The 20,410-nt window shown below is 52.5% G+C and overlaps 2 protein-coding genes across 2 annotated transcripts; both read left to right on the top strand.

The window, feature by feature from the left end:
• Nucleotides 1-223: 223 nt before the first annotated feature.
• Nucleotides 224-1,462, top strand: LOC308269108 (tubulin alpha-1B chain-like; the record flags this gene model as incomplete). Its single annotated transcript, XM_080704267.1, has 1 exon — nucleotides 224-1,462. One exon carries the CDS (start codon nucleotides 224-226, stop codon nucleotides 1,460-1,462), a length of 1,239 nt encoding a protein of 412 aa, XP_080560393.1.
• Nucleotides 1,463-1,495: 33 nt separating this feature from the next.
• Nucleotides 1,496-19,816, top strand: CEACAM16 (CEA cell adhesion molecule 16, tectorial membrane component; the record flags this gene model as incomplete). Its single annotated transcript, XM_080703622.1, has 6 exons — nucleotides 1,496-1,553; nucleotides 13,523-13,867; nucleotides 14,181-14,456; nucleotides 16,248-16,526; nucleotides 19,059-19,385; nucleotides 19,758-19,816. 6 exons carry the CDS (start codon nucleotides 1,496-1,498, stop codon nucleotides 19,814-19,816), a joined length of 1,344 nt encoding a protein of 447 aa, XP_080559748.1.
• Nucleotides 19,817-20,410: the final 594 nt, after the last annotated feature.

Raw genomic sequence — 20,410 nt, 5'->3', positions numbered from 1 at the left:
CACGCTTGTAATCCTAGTGTTTGGGAGGCTGAGACAGGAGGATCTCACAGGTTCAAAGCCAGTCTCAGCTACTTGGCGAGGCTCTCGACAACTTAGTGAGACCCTGTTTCTAAATAAAGTATAGAGTGCGTTACTTACCTCGACTCTTAGCTTGTCGGGGATGGTAACCTGAACGGACCCGGTTTCTGTTCCTGTCGCCTCCACATCCTAACCTGTATCCACCATGCGTGAGTGCATCTCCATCCACGTTGGCCAGGCTGGTGTCCAGATCGGCAAGGCCTGCTGGGAGCTCTACTGCCTGGAACATGGCATCCAGCCTGATGGCCAGATGCCAAGCGACAAGACGATCGGGGGAGGAGACGACTCCTTCAACACCTTCTTCAGTGAGACGGGCGCGGGCAAGCACGTGCCCAGGGCAGTGTTTGTAGACCTGGAACCTACGGTAATTGATGAAGTTCACACTGGTACCTATCGCCAACTCTTCCACCCTGAGCAACTTATCACAGGCAAAGAAGATGCTGCCAATAACTATGCCCGGGGCCACTACACCATTGGCGAGGAGATCATTGACCTCGTCTTGGACCGAATTCGCAAACTGGCTGACCAGTGCACAGGTCTTCAGGGCTTCCTGGTTTTCCACAGCTTTGGCGGGGGAACCGGTTCTGGGTTCACCTCCCTGCTGATGGAACGGCTTTCTGTTGATTATGGCAAGAAGTCCAAGCTGGAGTTCTCCATCTACCCAGCCCCCCAGGTTTCCACAGCTGTGGTGGAGCCCTACAACTCCATCCTCACCACCCACACCACCCTGGAGCACTCTGATTGTGCCTTCATGGTAGATAATGAGGCCATTTATGATATCTGTCGCAGAAACCTCGACATTGAGCGCCCAACCTACACTAACCTGAACCACCTTATTAGTCAGATTGTGTCCTCCATCACTGCTTCCCTCAGATTTGATGGAGCCCTGAATGTTGATCTGACAGAATTCCAGACCAACCTGGTGCCCTATCCCCGCATCTACTTCCCTCTGGCCACATATGCCCCTGTCATCTCTGCTGAGAAAGCCTACCATGAACAGCTTTCTGTAGCAGAGATCACCAATGCCTACTTTGAGCTAGCCAACCAGATGGTGAAATGTGACCCGCGCCACGGTAAATACATGGCTTGCTGCCTGTTGTACCGTGGTGATGTGGTTCCCAAAGATGTCAATGCTGCCATTGCCACCATCAAGACCAAGCGCAGCATCCAGTTTGTGGATTGGTGCCCCACTGGCTTCAAGGTTGGCATTAACTACCAGCCTCCCACTGTGGTACCCGGTGGTGACCTGGCCAAGGTGCAGCGAGCTGTGTGCATGCTGAGCAACACCACAGCCATTGCTGAGGCCTGGGCTCGCCTAGACCACAAGTTTGACCTGATGTATGCCAAGCGTGCCTTTGTTCACTGGTACGTAGGTGAGGGGTAGGAGGAAGGAGAGTTTTCTGAGGCCCGTGAAGACATGGCTGCCCTAGAGAAAGATTATGAGGAGGTTGGTGTGGATTCTGTGGAAGGAGAGGGTGAGGAGGAAGGAGAGGAGTATTAGTTGTTACAGTTGCTGGATCCTGTCATTTCCAGAGTTCAGCTTCCAAGTTAGCTGACAGTGTTATATCATCTTCACTCAATTGTGACCATGTGTGTAAGATTTCTCCATCATGTCTTATTTTTAAGGGAAAAATAAATAAATAAATAAATAAAGTATAAAACAGGTCTGGAAGTATAGCCCGGAGGTAGAAAAGCCCCTGGGTTCCACCCCTAGTACCACAAAAAAGAAAGAAAGAAAGAAAGAAAGAAAGAAAGAAAGAAAGAAAGAAAGAGAGAAAGAATAAAAAGTAGGGTTAGGGGTATAGCTCAGAGGTAGAATGCCCCTGAGTTCCATCCCCAGTACCACAAAAAAATATAATAATAATAATAATAATAATAATAATAATAATAATATTAATAATAAACATTAAGTTGGGCGCTAATGTGATGGCGCTAACTTGTAATGCCAGTACTTGGGAAGCTGAGACAGGAGGCTCACAGGTTTGAGGTTAGCCTCAGCAATTTATCGAGGCCAGCCTCAGCAACATAGCAAGACTCTACTTCAAAATAAAAAATAAGAGCCGGGCATGGTGGTGCACGCTTGTAATCCCTGCGCTTGGGACGTGGAGACAGGAGAATCACGCAGGTTTGAAGACAGCTTCGCTGGCTTAAGAGACCCTGTTTCCAAATAAAAATATAAAAAATAGGTGCCTGGGAGTGTAGCCCAGAGGTAGAAGGGCTTCCAGGAACCCCAATTCCACCAAAAAAAAAAGTCAACCTCAGCTACTTAGTGAGGCTCTCAGCAACTTAGTGAGACCCTGTTTCCAAATAAAGTATAAAATACATCTGGGAGGATAGCCCAGAGGTAGAAAAGCCCCTGAGTTCCACCCCCAGTACCACATAAATAAATAAATAAATAAATAAATAAATAAATAAATAAATAAATAAATAACAGACCCAGGCATGGCACTCCTATAATCCCAGTACCTGGGAGGCTGAGACAGGAGGATCTCAGATTCAAGGACAGCCTCAGCAAGTAGTGAGACTTTCATCAACCTAGCAAGATCCTGTTTCAAAATGAAAATAAAAATAGGACTGAGGGTGTAGCTCACTGGGTTCAATTCCCAGTACCACAAAAAATAAAAATAAAAATAAAAAATAAACTGGACATGGTGGCTCCTGTCTGTAATCCTAGTACTTGGGAGGCTGAGACAGAAGGAATGCTGGTTCAAGGACAGCCTCAGCAACTTAGTAAGCCCCTGTTTCAAAAAAAAAAAAATTAAGCTGGGCATGGTGACACATGTTTATAATCCCTGTACTTGGAAGGCTGAGACAGGAGAATTGCAGGTTCAAAGTCAGCCTCAGCAACTTAGTGAGGCTCTCAGCTACTTAGTAAGAATCTGTTTCCAAATAAAAAATAAAATAGGGCTGAGGGTATAGCCCAGAGGTAGAAGGCTCCTGGGTTCCATCCCCAGTGCCACAAAAAAGAAAAAGAAAATAAAAAAAATTAATCTGGGCGTGGTGGCACACACTTGTGATCCCAGTGCTTGGGAGACTGAGACAGGAGGATTGCAGCCTCAGCAAGCAATAAGGCTCCTCGAGAGAGAAAAATCCTATTTCAAAATAAAAATAAGGCTGAGGGTGTAGCCCAGAGGTAGGCTCAAGCCACACTACTACTACTATTACTACTAATAATAATAATAATAAAGTATTGAATACTTGCTAAACATGCATCCTACCACGTGCTTCACATTTATGAACCTTTTATCCTCTATAGCTCTGGAAGGGAAATATATGATTGTCCCCACTTTACAAGACACTGAAACGAAGAACAGTGAGGTCCCACTGGGCATGGACACGCAGGGAATCAAACCCAGCCTTCCTTCCATTTTGGTCTCAAAGGAAGAGGGACAGAGGTGTACGTCACACCCGCCCGACGTCGAGGTCTGAGCCCAAGAAGGGATGTCTGGCATCTGCAAGAGACCAAGAAGGTGTAATGCTCAGGCCAAAGGAGGTGTCGCTGACGGTGGGATTTCAGGCACTGTTAACCCAGTCAGACAGCTGCCCTGGGCTGGACCAGTCCCAGGACGCCCGCGCTCCGTCCGCCTCCGCTCTGCCACCAGGGGTCGCTGTCTCCCACCACCTCTCGGTCCCGCGAGTCCGGCACCACCACCACCACCACCACCACCACCACCACCACCACCACCACCACCCCCCCCCCGCTAGATTCCTGATTCTCAGGGCGTGCGGTGGCTCCTGTTTTACCAAGGAGGAAGTGGTGGTGGGGAAGGAAGTGGGCTGGGCCGGGCCCCAGAGTCATTATGATTCATGGGGAAAACCCTTCCCTTCTGAATCCAACCCCATTGTGTGCCAGGGGGCTCGTGCAGCTTGGCAGGGTCGCGGGATCAGCTGGTGTAGACGCCCTCAGAACGCCCTGCTCCAGGGACTGTGTGGGGAGCTGGCGCCGCTGCACCTCTCGCTCAGGGATGAAGACCTTGTGTCCCAAAGAAGACGAAAAAAGGTTGAAGTGCTTCTCATCTTGTACCCGCGGGGGTCCCGTGTAGGATTTAGTTTGAAGGAAGCAGTCCAAAGCTAAAGCAGAAATTCTAAACTATTGAGCCAGTTTGGGATTTCGGAAAGATGAGGGAACTCTCCCTGGGAGAAAGTGCTCAGGAACTAAACAGGAAGGATGGCTGCTCAGGAGGGGTGTCACGGCATGTTAAAGGAATCGTGGCATGTCTTTAATACACTATAATTCCATATACAATTGGAAATTCAAACACAGGGCACTGAAAGCTGTTAAACAGGAAGTCCTGTTTATGTTATTTTTACTTTTTAGGTGAAATAATGGCATTGTATGCTCTCTCTCTCTCTCTCTCTCTCTCTCTCTCTCTCTCTCTCTCCCTCTCCCTCTCCCTCTCCCTCTCCCTCTCCCTCTCTCCCTCTCTCTGTTTTTTTGTTTATTTGGCACTGTAGACTGAACCCAGGCACATTCTACCTCCCAGGTCAGGTCCACCACCCAGCCTTTCTCTCTCTCTCTCTCTCTCTCTCTCTCTCTCTCTCTCTCTCTCTCTCTCTCTCCTTTTTTTTTTTCTTCCCAATACTGGAAATGGAACCCAGGGGAATTCTACCTCTGAGCTACACCCTCAGCCCTATTTTTTATTCTCTATTTTGAAACAGTTTCACTGCGTTGTAAAGGTCCTAAGTATCTGAGGCTGGCTGTGAACCACAATCCTCCGGTCTCAGCCTCCCAGATACTGGGATTACAGGCATGCACCACCACGCCCAGCTAGGTGTCATCCTGCCTTCCAAGTCACTAGGTCCCTCGGTGACCACCTGCTCCCGCATTCCCTGCCCCTCACGCGGCTCCTAGTGTGACAGCCTCTGGCTGTCCTCACGCTCATCAGGGGCCTCCCTGCCCCAAGTAGCTGTCACACCAACTACTAATAACACTCATCCCAAGTCAGGCGAGGTAACACACACCTGTAATCTCAGCAATTTGGGAGACTAAAGCAAGAGGATTGTAAATTTGAGGCCAGCCAATTTATTTATTTATTGTGGCTCTGGGGATGGAACCCAGGGGAATTCTACCTCCGAGCTACACCCCCTGCCCTGCCTTTTATTCTTTATTTTGAAACAGGGTCTCACTGAGTTGCAGAGGGCCTCACTAAATAGCCGAGGCTGTCCTCGAACCGTGATCCTCCAGTCTCAGCCTCCCAAATGCTGGGATTACAAGGGTGTGCCACAACGCAGGGCTGAGGGCAGCCAATTTAAAGAAACTCTGTTTCAAAGTAAAACATAAAAGGGAGCTGAGTGCAGGAGTGCATGCCTGTAATCCCAGTATTTGGGAGGATGGGATTCAAGTCTCAGGTTTGAGGCCAGCCTCAGATCCTCAGGGAGACCTGCAGCAACTTGGCAAGACCTTGTTTCAAGATTTTCTTAAAAGTTAGAGCCAGGCATGGTGGCATAAACTTGAAATCCCAAGACATGGGAGGCTGAGACAGGAGGATTGCAGACTCCAAAACAGCCTTAGTAACCTAGTGAGGCCCTTCACATTTTAATAAGACCCTGTTTCAAAATAATAAATAAAATAGGGCTGGGGGTGTACCCAGCCCCTGGGTTCAATCCCCAGCAACACACACACACACACACACACACACACACACACACACACACACTAAAAAAAAATAAGAGAGCTAGCCGAGCATGGTGGCACATGCTTGTAATCCCAGCATTTGGGAGGCTGAGACATGACAATCACGGTGGTTCTCAGACAGCCTCATTTAGTTATTTAATGAGGCCCTCTGCAACTTAGTGAGACCCTGTTTCAAAATAAAGAATAAAAATAGGGCAGAGGGCGTAGCTTGGAGGTCAAATGCCCCTGGGTTCCATCCCCAGACCCACAAAAAAATTAAAAAATTAAAAAAATAAAAGAGCTGAGGGTAGCCAGGCGTGGTGGCGCACGCTTGTAATCCCCAGCATTTGGGAGGCTGAGACCTAAGAATCGCAGTTCGCGGACAGCCTCAGCTACTTAGTGAGACCCTGTTTCAAAATAAAGAATAAAAATAGGGCAGGGATGTAACTTGGAGGTCAAATGCCCCTGGGTTCCATCCCCAGCACCGCAAAAAAAAAAAAAAAAAAAAAGAGCTGAGGATATAGCTCAGAGGTAGAATGCCCCTGGGTTCAATCCCCAGTACTGCAAATAATAATAATAATAATAATAATAATAATAATAATACAAAAAGAAGGAAAGTAGGACTGTTAGATGCTAGGCAAGGTGGCACACATCTGTTATCTCAATACTTGGGAGGCTGAGATAGGAGGATCACAGGTTCAAGGCCAGCCTCTGCAATATAGCAAGACCCCAGCAACTTAGCAAGACCCTATTTCAAAAATAAAATAGCCAGCCGGGCATGGAAGCGCATGCTTGTAATCCCAGCGCTTGGGAGGCTGAGACAGGAGGATCACACAGGTTTGAAGCCAGCCTCAGGATCACACAGGTTTGAAGCCAGCCTCAACCACTTAGTGAGGCTCTCAGCAAGTTAGACCATTTACAAATAAAATATAAAATAGGAGTGGGAGTGTAACCCAGAGATAGAAAAGCCCCTGGGTTCCACCCCCAGTACCACAAAATAAATAAATAGATAAATAAATAAATATAACGCTGGAGTTTAGCATAGCTCAGGGTAGAATGCCCCTGTATTCAATTCCTAGTACTGAAGGCGGGGGGGGATCACCTCTGCCACTGGCTCCCTGTCACCTCCTTTGGGTCTCAGCTCACATCCTCAGAAGCACCCCCACCTCACTAGCTAAAAGAACAAGCGGCCAGCCCCATTCTCTCGCCATCTGCTGTTCTTCCCATGGCGCTTACCTCTGCCTGACCCTATGCTCTATCAGCTTTCCATTATCACCCATAGCCCTCCAACAGGACTTAGCCCTACCAGGGAAGAGACACGGCTGTGGTCTGTATCACCAACACAGCTTGGCACGGCGTCAGCGCTCAATAAATATTTGCTAAATGAGTGAATGGCTTGGAAACCCCCGGGCCGGCGGGCAGGGTGAGCGCAGCAGAGCAGGCCGGGCAGAGGTCCCAGCTGTGGCTCCAGCCAGCTGCCTCTCCAGAGGGGGCTCTCCCCAGGGTGAGGAACTAAGGGGACAGGGCGTTCTATCTCCCTGAGAACAGCCTTCTAGGACGCAGCTGGGACCAAACCCAGCCCTAGCAGGCAGCAAAGAAAGCCACACCTGGGGTGGATCGCTGGGCAAACACCTGCGCACCTGCATCCGGCCTAAGATAGGAGAAAGAGAAGAGGGGTTCAGGCGAGGGCCCGCCACAGAGGCCCAGGTCCACGTCCCCAGCTGACCTTCGGCAAGTCAGTGGTGGGCAGGGCCTCAAGAGCGAGGCTCATCCCAAGGTCCCCCTGGGGCTCCCCAGGGATGGGGGAACTGCCAGAACAAGGTCATATCTACAACCGCAACCCAGAGGGCTGTGCTAAGAGGCAGCGACTCACCCACCTGCTGCAGCCTCCGGAGGCAAAGGACCGGACCCTCAGCTCCTGGCCTGCAAGACGGCTTCTCAGAGCCGGGCGGCTGTAACCCCAGTGCTTGGGAGACTGAGACAGCAGGTTCCAGGCCAGCCTCAGCAATTTAGCAAGGCTCTCAACAACCTAGTGAGACCCTGTTTCAAATTAATAAATAAAAAGGGCTGGGAGTGTACTTTAGACCAATATCCCCCCTAAAAAACAAACAAAAAAAGCCGGGTGTGGTGGCACATGCTTGTAATCCCAGCATTTGGGAATCTGAGACAGGAGGATCACAGTTCACAGACAGCCTCAGTTACTTAGCGATTCCCTTTGCAACTCACTGAGACCCTGTTTCAAAATAAAGAATAAAAAGTCAGGCTGGGCGTGTAGCTTGGAGGTAGAATGAATGCCCCTAGGTTCCACAACCAGCACCGCAAAAAAAATCCGAAAGCTCCAGCCTCCCCCCCCTCATCACATGGTCTTCTTTCTGCTCAGCCCTGAGCCCAGCACACAGTAGGTGCTCTGGAAGCTGCAGCTCCCTACTGAGCCAAGAATCCAGGCTCATAGGAGGCGAGGGGCGAGGATGACAGCAGAGAAGACAGACATGAAGGGTCGTGTGATACGTGGGGCCGTGGAAGCCAAGGCAGGGTCTGGACAGAAGCCGGTTCTCCTCCGGGCCTCCCAGAGCCTCCTCACATCCTCAGGTCTCCAGAAACCCGCGCCTCCCTGGAGACACCTCTCTGTCCTCCATAGCAGTGTCCAGTTGCACAAACACCCTCTGAGCCCTGAGCAGTGGTGGGGACAACAATGGGGACAGCCCGGCCCTGCATTCTTGAGGCTCACAGCCCAGCCACAGAGACAGCCCATCCCAGTCAGAGACAGGATAGGACGGGACACTCAGCGGCCTTGTGGGGGGGCTCCTGGAGGAGGAGGGGGAGGAGGAGGAGGAGTTGAGCAGACAGTGAAATTAGAACAGAGATTGTGCTGTGTGGAGGGCAATCGAGACAGAATAACCAGGGCAGAGGGTTTGGGAAGGAAGGGAGGAGGGTTCCATGAGGCCACCCGGTGGACACGCAAGGCCTCATGGGCCACAGTGAGGAGCCCGCACTTCCTCCTGAGGGCACTGGGGAGCCATAGCAGGTTCTGAGCAGGGGAGAACAGAGGCAGGTTTCTGTTTTAGAAGACACTCAGCAATTTAGTGAGGCCCTGTTTTAAAAATAAAACACACAGCCAGGCATGGAGGCTCATGCTTGTAATCCCAGTACTTGGGAGGCTGAGACAACAGGATCGCAGGTTTGCGACCAGCCTCAAGCTACTTAGTGAGGCACTCCGCAACTGATTTCAAAATAAAGATTTAAAAAATAGGACTGGGGATGTAGCTCAGAGGTAGAATGCCCCTGGGTTCAATACCTAGTATCGCAAAAAACAAAAAAAGACTGTCTGCCACATAAAGAGACAACGGAAGGAGGCAAAACCCAGGCCCTGAAGACTACAAAAGGTTTTGGTGGCGACCAGAACCCAGACAGTGGGGGGAGAAGTGCCTGGACCAAGAAGGAGGGAGAGAAGGGTGCACATGAAAGAGGTGTCCTAAGAGGCAGTTGCCAAATCGTGCTGGGCGCCACACACCTGTAATCTCGGTACTTGGGAGGCTGAGATGGGAGTTTCACAGGTTCAAGGCCAGCCTTAGCAAGTTAGCGAGGCCTTGTTTCAAAATACAAAAAAATAATAAAAAAGATCTGGGAATATAGCTTAGAGGTAGAACACCCCTGGGCTCAATTCCCAGAAACACATACACACACACACAGCGCCGCAGGGTGGGGTGCGGCGGGGGCCTGTTGGGTGGCAGCAGGGATGAGGGGAGGCGGTAGCACCCTCCCTGGTAAGATGATGGGGCAGGAGAGCTCTGGGAAGGTGCCCAGGTCGCGTGAGGACAAGGAGCCTGAGAGGCGCCCGGGGACATGAGGTATCCTGAATGTCACTGGGATGCGGCCCAGCGCTCGGGGCGAAGGCAGGGCCAAGGTAGAGCAGGGTGAGGTGAGGCCACAGGTGGGGGAGCCGGGGCACCAGTTACCCCTCACCAGAGCCCAGCCTGCAGGGCAGCCCAGGACACTGCCCAGGAGCCAGCCAGACAGGCCAGCACAAGTAGAAGGGCCAGGACCCAGAGCGGCCAGCTCTCCAGAGGCCACTGCCCGGCATCAGCTTCCCAGAGGTGCCTCCAGAGGGCCCCGCAGCCCACGGAAGAGGCCGGACCCCTTTCTGATTTTGAAAGAGGGTCTCACCAGTTGCTGAGGATGGCCTCATACTGCAATCTTCCTGACCTAGCCTCCCAAGTATCGGGATGGTAGGTCTGTGCCACTGGCCCCAACTTTCTGAACAATAAACTTTTGTGTACATTTGTATGTGGTGCTGGGGGTGGAAGCCAGGGCCTCAGGCATGCTAGGCAACTGCTCTAATAATGAGCTACATCCCCAGCCCTTTTCTGAGCAATAAATGGGGACCTGAGCAAGAGCCCACACTTCAGGTATACATAGAACCAAAGTCAAAACTCTGCTGTCAGTGAGGTGTGGTGGTACACGCCTGCCCTTCCAATACGTGGAAGGCTGAGACAGGAAAATCACAGGTCCAAGACCAGCTGCAGCAGGTTAGTGAGACCCTCAGAAACTTAGAGAGACCCTATTTCAAAAACAACAAAAAAATAGCCAGGCGTGGTGGCACACACTTGTAATCCCCACGCTTGGGAGGCGGAGAAAGGAGGATCGCGTAGGTTCGAAGCCAGCCTCGCTGGCTTAAGAGACCCTGTTTCCAAATAAAAATATAAAAATAGGTCTGGGAGTGTAGCCCAGAGGTAGAAGATAGATAGATAGATAGATAGATAGATAGATAGATAGATGGATGGATGGATGGATGGATGGATGGATGGATAGATAGATAGATAGATAGATAGATAGATGGAACTGGGGATATAGTTCAGAGGTAGAATGCCCCTGGGTTCAATCCCCAGTATGAAAACAAGAAAACCCTGCTCTCTCAGACACTAAAACCTCCACATAGGTCCACTGAACATACAAGATTTCAGAAGGTAAGAAAGAGTCCAGGCGCGATGGCACACTCCTGCCATCCCAGTATTTGGGAGACTGAGATGGGAGGATCGCAGGTTCAAAACCAGCCTCAGCAACTTAGCGAGGCCCTCAGCAACTAACAAGACCCTGTTTCAAAACAAAAAGGGCTAGGCTGTAGCTCAGAGATAGAATGTCCCTGGGCTCCATCCCCAGTACCAAAAATAAAGGAAGAGAAGGTGGATTACTCTGTCCCTTGCAGGAAGCCAAGAAGAAACAGAGCCTCTCAGGGAGCATGGGCATCCAGCCTCCTTCCCTTCGGCCTGGCAGGGCCCAGATTCCCTCTCCCTGTAGGAACTTGGTTCCTCAGTTTCCCCAGCTCCAAATGAGGATCCCAAAGGTGCCCCCTGGACAGGATCCTTTGACACCTGCTGAGAGAACACCTGCAGGTCGCCTGAGCGGGTGGCTGGCCTACTCCTCAGCCTCCCGCCAAGGACGCTGCGGCCGGTGGTCAGCAGGAGTTGCCTGAGATCTGCTCTCCCTCCTCCCCTCCCTCCTCCCCGCTGACCTGGTTCCTCTCCCTGTACCAAATCGGGCCTTTGGAACAAAGAGGGTTAGGCAGCTGCCCCAGGAGGCCTGGCCGGGTCATGGCCCCTGGCCCGGGCCCGCCACACCCACCCTGGTGGCCAAATGGGGCCCCAGATCCTTGGAGACTCGATCCCTCCAAATTCAGGTGATCTCCCCCGGCTCCAAATCGCCAAACTCTCCCGGGCCGGGCAGCAGACGGAGCCAAGCCCCAGCCAGGAAGGGCCTCCAAGCCCTGGACGCCAAGGCCACCATCCCCAAGACCCAGCCTGGGCTGAAAGATGGCACTGGCCGGGTACGCCTGGCTCTTCCTCGGTGGTGAGTGAGAAGGGCGCCCCAGGACCTCGGCCCCCAGGGCCTTGGGAAGGGAGGGACCCCCAGCCCAGAAGAGGGACAGTGGGAGCCAGAATTCCAGCATGTTGGGTAGGGAGGGCAGCTCTACTGTACATAGGCCGTGTGCCCCTCCAAGAGGCACAAGTGTGGGGCAGGCCAGGAGCAGCCACCTGCACCGATGAGTGCTTACTGTATACAACCACCCTTGGAGGAAGGCCACTTGTAACCCTGCTTTATAGATGGGTGGACGGAGGCGCAGAGGTAAAGTCACTGGCCAGGGCACACAACAGAAGTGGAAGGCTAGGCCTGGGGCCCCTCACCCCAGCCTGGAAAGTACTAGAAACCAGGCTATGAGTCTTTCTTTCTTTCTTTCTTTCTTTCTTTTTTTTTTTTTTTTTTGTACTTAGGATTGAACCCAAGGATGTTCTACCTCCGAGCTACATCCCCTCCCCTTTTTAATTTTTTGTTTTGAAACAGAAAGCCTCACTAATTTGCTAATGCTGGTCTTGAACCCACAATCCTCCTTTCCCCGCCTTCCAATTCCTGGGAGTACAGGCCGGCCACCACACCTGCCAACTATTAAGTGTTTCCTATACGAGAAGGGCCATGGCCGCCCCTGGCAGGCAGTCGCGCACCATTCAAACCCAGACGGCCCAGACCAGCTCTTCCAGTTTGAGGCTTATCTGTCCCTTGAGAAGGAGGGGTGGAGTGGATAAAGGCCATCTCTGCTTTTTTTTTGTTTTGTTTTCTGGTACTGAGGATGGAATCCAGGGCCATTCTATCTCCAAGCTATACCCCCATCTCATTTTTTTTTAAATAGGGTTCTCAAACTAGGTGTGATGCCATAACGCACTTGTAATCCCAGTACTTGGGAGGCTGAGATAGGAGATCTCAGTTTCAAGGACAGCCTCAGCAAGACTGTCAGCAGCCTAGTGAGCCTGTTTCAAAATGAAAATAAAAAACAGAGCTGAAGTATAGCTCAGAGGTAGAATGCACCTGGGCCCCATCCCCAGTACTAACAAAGAAAAAAAGAAACAGGGTCTCGAGGCGTCTCACTACTTGCTGAGGCTGACCCTGAACCTGCAATCCTCCTGTCTCAGCCTCTCAAGTATTGGGATTACCAGCCCAGCTGAGGTTTTCCACAGAAATTTATCTCAGCAACATAGTGAAACCTTGTTTCAAGAAACAAACAAGCTGGGAGTGGTGGCGCAGGCTTGTAATCCAAGCACTTGGGAGGCGGAGACAGGAGGATCGTGCTAGTTCGGAGCCAGCCTCGCTGGCTTAAGAGACCCTGTTTCCAAATGAAAATATAAAATAGGTCTGGGAGTGTAGCCCAGAGGCAGAAGGGTTTCCAGGAACCCCAGTACCACCAAAAAAGAAAGAAAGGAAGGAAGAAAGGAAGGGAGGGAGGGAAGGAGGGAAGAAGGAAGGAAAGAAAAGAAAAGATAAATAGGGCTTGTAAGGTGAAGGTAGAATAGCCCTGAGTTCAATCCCCAGTACACAGTTAAATAGGGAAAGAAGAAGGGTCTGAGGGAGGGAGGGAGGGTTAGGTAGATAGATTAGGTGGCTGAGGTGTTGGGAGTCTGCAGGGTTCAAATCCTAGCTTGAAGCCCGGAGTGGTAGTGCACACCTGTAATCCCAGTACTTGGGAGGCTGAGACAAGGGGATCGCAAGTTGGAGGACAACCTCAGCAACCTAGAAAGACTCTGTTTCAAAACAAAAGGTAACATAAAAGTAATAAAGGCCTGGGGCTATGGCTCAGAAGTAGAATGCCCTGGGTTCAATCACACACACACACACACACACACACACACACACACACACACACACACACACGCCGCGGCGTGGCCTGGTCGCATGAGCACAGAAGAGCTCAGGCTGGGAACATCCTCTCTCTGGGCTGAGTCAGCGCCTCTGCCAAACGCGGGGATGAGCCGAGCCGCCTCATGTAGCCTCTCGGTTCCTCCTCAGCCGCCATCCTAAATGCGGGGGCAGAGATCTCCATCACCCCCGAGCCTGCCCAGCCAGCCGAGGGGGATAACGTCACACTGGTGGCCCACGGGCTTTCAGAGGAACTGCTTGCCTACAGCTGGTACGCCGGGCCCACACTCAGCCTGACCTACCTGGTGGCCAGCTACATCGTGAGCACGGGCGACGAGACTCCTGGTCCGGCCCACACCGGGCGGGAGGCCGTGCGCCCCGATGGCAGCCTGGACATCCAGGGCGTCCTGCCCGGGCACTCGGGCACCTACATCCTGCAGACCCTTAACAGGCAGCTCCAGACCGAGGTGGGCTACGGACACGTGCAGGTCTATGGTGAGACACCCCACACACACACATCTACCTTCTCCCCCGGCCAGGCCTTTCCACCTCCCTCCCAATCCCTTTTATGGGGTGGGGGGAATCTTCCCCTCCAATTTTCTTAATCAGGAAAAAAAAGTAACACTAAGATGCTCACCTCCTCCAGGATGGCTTCCAGAATTAGACTTGCCTCCTAAACCCATTCTCTGGGCCTCCCACGGGGGGCCTGGGGGTACTGCCGCTGTCTGGCCATGCGTCTTGCCTGGGGCTAGGAGACCCTCAGAGCAGGTGGTGCCGGCCCCCTCCCCCTCTGTCTCTCGCCCCACAGAGATCCTGGCCCAGCCCATGGTCATTGCCAACAGCACGGCACTGGTGGAGCGTCGAGACACCCTGCGCCTGGTGTGCAGCAGCCCCAGCCCCGCCGAGGTCCGCTGGTTCTTCAACGGCGACGCCCTGCCTGTCGCCGTCCGCCTCGGCCTGTCCCCGGATGGCCGGGCGCTGACCCGACATGGCGTCCGCAGGGAGGAGGCGGGCATTTACCAGTGTGAAGTGTGGAACCCGGTCAGCGTCAGCCGCAGCGAGCCCATCAACCTGACTGTGTACTGTGAGTCCTCCTGGCGTCGCCAGGGACACCTGGTGCCCAGACTTCACAGATGGGGAAACTGAGGCCAGGAGAGAGAGCCCGAGGGCACACAGCAAGTCAACAGGTGGACTAGGGTTAGGAGCCAGGGGTGTCTCTTAAAATGTTTCTGACCTCGCCAGGTACGGTGGCACGTGCCTGTAATTCTAGTACTTTGGAAGTGAGATAGAAAGAACACAGGTTCATGGCCAGCCTCAGGAACTTAGCGAGGCCCTCAGGCCCTGTTTAAAAAAGAAAGCTGGGAGTAGAGCTCAGAGGTAGGACATCCTGAGTTCAATCCCCAATACCAAAAAAAGAAAGAAAAAGAACGACTCAGCACCTTTGACACTGAGAATCCTTAATTTGAGGTAATTGCTGCAGAGAAAGGACAAGGAATGCTTGGTTGGAAAAAGAATAAGGAAAGGGGAGGGGACGTGATAAAAAAAAAAACAACCAAAAACCCACAGTTGTTCCCAGGAGACGCAGGCCTGCAGTGCGGAATCCTGGGAAAATAAGTCAGCCAGGCACGGAGGCACACTATATCCCAGTACCTGGGAGACTAAGACAGGAGGATCCCGGCTTCAAGGCCAGCCTCAGCAACTTATTGAGACCTTGTTTCAAAATAAAAAAAATAAAAAGGGCTGGGGGTGTAGCCCACAGGTAGAATGCCCCTGGGTTTAACCTCTAGTACCAAATAAATAAGTCACTAAGTTGACTTAAGTGTGTGCCCTGAGGGCCAGTGATGTAGAAAATCAGAGGCTAGAATCCCACTACTGGAAAATTCTAGATTTCTGAATCTCTGCATTCTAGACTCTGAGAATCCAAAAAACTCTAACAGCAGACATTGACCTCCCCCACCCCGCCCGTCCTTGGTACCAGTTGAGCCCAGGGGCATTCTGCCTCCAAGTTATACCCCTAGCCCTTTTTATTTTTTATTTTGTTATTTATTTTTATTTATATCTCATTAAACTGCTGGGGCTGGTTGTGAACCTGCGATCCTCCTGCCTCGGCCTCCCAAGTATAAGATCTGCGCACGGTCTAAAATCTGTCCACGATCCCTTTGCACCCACAGACACGCGAGATCATCCATGCAGGTGCCATAAGTCTTTATTGATCTAGCCCGCTTGTCCCGGGTGGCTCCCTCCCCCACCCCGGGCCGCAGGTGCGGGGTGGGGGGGGTGTGGAAGGAGACCTTCCACGAGTGTAGAAGTCTCTCTCTCTCCATCCGAGCTCGCTTAGCTCCCTGGATCGCTCCGTTCCCCTCTTTATCAAAGGGGAGTGGCTTTCCGTGGGAACATCCTGGGCCTTGCAGGGTAAGGAGGCGGGTCAGCCCCGCCCCTGCCCCGTATTGGGGGGGTCCAGAGCCTAACACCAAGTCCTTGGGTCACAGGCATGCACCACCACGCCCAGCTTAGAAGCATTGACTTTCGGAGCCTTAGAATTCCAGACTCTCTTGGAATGGCTTGGGGTGGGGGGCACTTAGCGGTTTACCTTATTTAATGAAGCCACAGATCTCAAAGCTGCCTTGAAATGTCACTGGCCCGTACACTCTTGTTACAGAAGAAAATAACAGATCCTGTGGGAGGAGACGTGATTCCCAGGCTCCTAGAGCCAGTTAGAGGTCAAGGTTGAACATCAGGCGGTCCCTCTCTCTCTTCCCATCCCTAGACCCAGACAGTCCCAGGGACCCAGCCTGGTGGCGAGGAAGTCCCCAGTCCCCACCTCTACTCCCCGCCCCCTTCTACTGGCCCTTGTCTCTCCTTCCTACCCCCACAGTTGGCCCCGAACGCGTGGCCATCCTCCAGGATTCTACCACCCGCACGGGCTGCACCATCAAAGTTGACTTCAACACGTCTCTCACCCTGTGGTGCGTGTCCCGGTCCTGCCCGGAGCCAGAGTACGTGTGGGCCTTCAATGGACGGGCCCTCAAGAATGGCCAAGACCACATCAACATCAGCAGCATGACGGCCGCCCAGGAGGGCACCTATACGTGCATCGCTAAGAACCCCAAGACCCTGCTGTCTGGCTCTGCCTCGGTGGTGGTCAAGCTCTCTGGTGAGTTAGGCCAGCCTGACCTCCCCAAGAGTCCCAAGTAGACTAGGAAGGGTGGCCAGCATCCGCCCAACAGAGCACCTTCCCAGCCCACTCACTGGCCAGTGAAAGAGTAGTGTGTCAGGCGGTCCCCTCATCCAGGTGTAAAAAGAGACAGCCAGTGCCCTATCACCTGGAAAACAATGGCCAACCAGAGCCTCTTCCTTGAGGGATGACAGAGTGAGAAATACATCCCGGAGCCAGGCGTGGCGGCACACGCCTGTGATCCCAGTACTCAGGAGGCTGAGACAGGAGGATCACAGATTCGAGGCCAGCTTCAGCTACTTAGAGGGACTCTTCAGCAACTTAGTGAGACCCTGTTTCAAAATTAGAAATAAGAGCTAGGTGTGGTGGCACACACTTGTAATCCCAGCATTTGGGAGGCTGAGACAGGAAGATTGCTGTTCGAAGACAGCCTCAGCTACTTAGTGAGACTCTTTGAGACTCAGGGAGACCCTGTTTCAAAATAAGGAATAAAAAATAGGACTGGTGTGCTGCTCAGGGCCAGAATGCCCTGGGTTCCATCCCCAGTACCGCAAAAAAAAAAAAAAAAAAAAAAAAATTAGAAATAAAAGGCCTGAGGATGTACCTCAGAGGAAGAATGCCCCTGGATTCAATCCCCAATACTGAAAAAAAAAGAAAGAAAGAAAAAAAAAAAAAACAAGAAATGGGTCACGGGTCCCACATTGTAAAGTGGCACCGTGAGAAACAACACAGATGTCCCTTCATACAGAGACACTCATTCATGTCTCTGAATCCAGTCACCAGCTGCCGAGGGCTTCACCACCCTCCCGCTGCCAACACGGACGGCCAGCTCCTTGGCAGCCAACTAGATGGCACGGTTGTCTGGCCCAGATCTCTCTCTTTCTCTCTTTCTCTCTCTCTCACACGCACGACTGAAAAATCACAGCCAATTGTTTGCAAGTGGAAAAACACAGCCGGGAGGCATCATCTTCTTTCCTGTGCCCTGAAACAGCCTGGGGCCTGGGGCGGCGCCAACAGCTGGCGTTTTCAGGGTCATCGGCATCCTCAGGGACATTTGCTCATCCCCGGGGACTGCGGCTTTGAACACCCAGACCTCGTTAATTCCACCTCGGAGCCTCCCTAAGTGGCCATCATCCCCTGGGGACAGTGGGGACTGGCCTTCCCTTCCTCCCCACCTTCCTCCATCCCGCTAACGGACCGGGTCACGCGCAAAGGGTGGATACTCTTTCACCCAACGCAGAAATGGCAGTCCCAGAGGTAAGTGCACCCCCTGTCCTGCCCCACCTGGAGCCTTGGCACCTGGTCTTGGATGGAGATGGGAGTGGACCAGATGACCCCAGGAGACATCCTAAGCCCTGCCCATGCAGGCCAACATGGGGGTGGTCTGAGGTGTGCAGGTATGTGTCAGGAGAGGCTACGGCACCCCTGAGGGGTTCCTGTGCCTCCGGAGCCTGCAATCCTGTGGTGGGGTGCCAGGAGAAAGACAAAGGAAGGAAAGATACCACTGGCTCCCACGTGAGGAGACACTGATCAGATGGATGAAACATGGCCATGGTCTCTGCCCTTGGAGAGACGCACTGGAACAAGGAAGCATGCCCCTCGATTCAAGGAGATGCCAGTCAAGAGAAGAGGAAAGCTTCATCCTCTATGGGGTTCTAGGCAGTGATGGTAGAGACACGATATCCACCCTTGGTGACCTTCCCGTCAGAGGGAGGAGACATGGTCCAGGAGAATGTCCATTCTGACATGGTTCTGAGGAGACATTAACCTTTTTTTTTTAAATTCTTAGTCTGATGGAGGATACCCAGTTCCCACCTTTGGGTACTCTCAATCTGATGGGAGAGTTCAAGTCCTCACTTTTTAGGAATTTCTAATCTAACAGGACATACACATTCCCTTAACATCTGGAATCCCCAGCCTCATTGGAAAGATCCACCCTAACAGACTCCAGTTTCTCAGTCTGATGGAGGAGACAGGGACCCCCACCTTTTAGGAATTTTCAATCTGATGGAAGAGACATGGTCTTCTCCCTCTAGAATCTTTCGATATGATGCAGAGCTTCAATCTCCACATTCTGGGGCCTCTTGATCTGACAGAAGAGACGCGCGATGTGGGAGACGCAACTCCCAACTCTGATGGGGGGAGACATGGCCCCTTTATTCTGAAATTTCCAATTTGATGGGGGAGACATGGCCCCTATATTTTGGAAATTTCCAATCTGATGGAGGAGATGTGCCCCGACCCACTAGGGGATTCCATGATTGGAGAGATGTCCCCAGAGGCTGGAAATTCTTAGTCCAATAGATGAGATGCACATCCATTGGGACAGAGAATCAGTTTCTCATGGACCTGCAGCACCACACAGGTCACCTCCATCCTCTGTCTCCTCCCTAGCACCTGTATGGAGAGAGCTCTAGTCAGCTGGGGGAGGTACAGATGGACTGGCCAGGGCAGGAGGGAACACAGCGCCTGGTGTGATCCTGATGACCCGAATCCTTGCTCTCTCCCCAGCGGCCGCAATCACCATGATGATCGTGCCCGTGCCCACCAAGCCGATGGAAGGCCAGGATGTGACCCTGACCGTACAGGGCTACCCCAAGGATCTGCTGGTGTATGCCTGGTACCGTGGGCCTGCCTCGGAGCCCAATCGGCTGCTCAGCCAGCTGCCATCAGGGAACTGGATCGCAGGCCCTGCGCACTCAGGCCGGGAGGTGGGCTTTGCCAATTGCTCACTGCTGGTGCAGAAGCTGAACCTCACAGATGCTGGCCGCTACACGCTCAAGACCGTGACACTGCAGGGCAAGACCGACACGCTGGAAGTAGAGCTTCAGGTGGCCCGTGAGTGTTGGGGGGGGGCGGGGGTCCTTTTAAACAGGGGCTCCCCAAAGGGCCCTTTGCCTCCTCCTTAAGGCTGGGAACATAGACCAAATGTCTCCTCCATCTGACTCGGGGGCCTCGCCCCTCAAGTTGAACTCACTGCAAGGGGGCTTCCATGCTTTCTCCCTCACATCAGAGGTGCGTCAGATTGAACGTTTTAAAGGAGGGAGCAGAGTCTGAGGGTGGGGCATCATTTTTCCTGCAGGTGAGTGGACCCAAACACAGGAGACATTGCCTCTCCTGCTGCATTGGGGAAATGGGTTAATGATGGCATTTACCTCCCCTAGCAAACTGGAGATACACAGTGAGGGCCAGCCATACCTTCCTGCTCAGATTCGGAGATCCTAGACAGATGGGGCTGCTCCTCTCCACTGGAGCAAAAGCGAGAGTAAATATCTACCATTGTGAGGCAGAGTCAATTTCTCAGAATGGAATATGGATTATCTCTATTAGGATGGAGGCTTCTAAAAGTAGGATTTGTGCCTCCCCAATCAAACTGGGGGCTCCCAGAACCAGAGACCATGACTCCTCCATCAGACTGGGAGCTCCCAGAGTCAAAGATCATGTCTCCTCCATCAGACTGGGAGCTCCCAGAGTCAGGGACCATGTCTCCTCCATCAGACTGGGAGCTCCCAGAGCCAGGAACCATGTCTCCTCCATCAGACTGGGAGCTCCCAGAGCCAGGGACCATGTCTCCTCCATCAGACTGGGAGCTCCCAGAGCCAGGGACCATGTCTCCTCCATCAGACTGGGAGCTCCCAGAGTCAAAGACCATGTCTCCTCCATCAGACTGGGAGCTCCCAGAGTCAGGGACCATGTCTCCTCCATCAGACTGGGAGCTCCCAGAGTCAAAGACCATGTCTCCTCCATCAGACTGGGAGCTCCCAGAGTCAGGGACCATGTCTCCTCCATCAGACTGGGAGCTCCCAGAGTCAGGGACTATGTCTCTTCCATCAGACTGGGAGCTCCCAGAGTCAAAGACCATG

The sequence above is a fragment of the Muscardinus avellanarius genome (genome assembly GCF_963383645.1).
Source record: "Muscardinus avellanarius genome assembly, chromosome: 10".
NCBI lineage: Eukaryota > Metazoa > Chordata > Mammalia > Rodentia > Gliridae > Muscardinus > Muscardinus avellanarius.
This window is presented reverse-complemented; position numbering and strand designations above follow the sequence as displayed.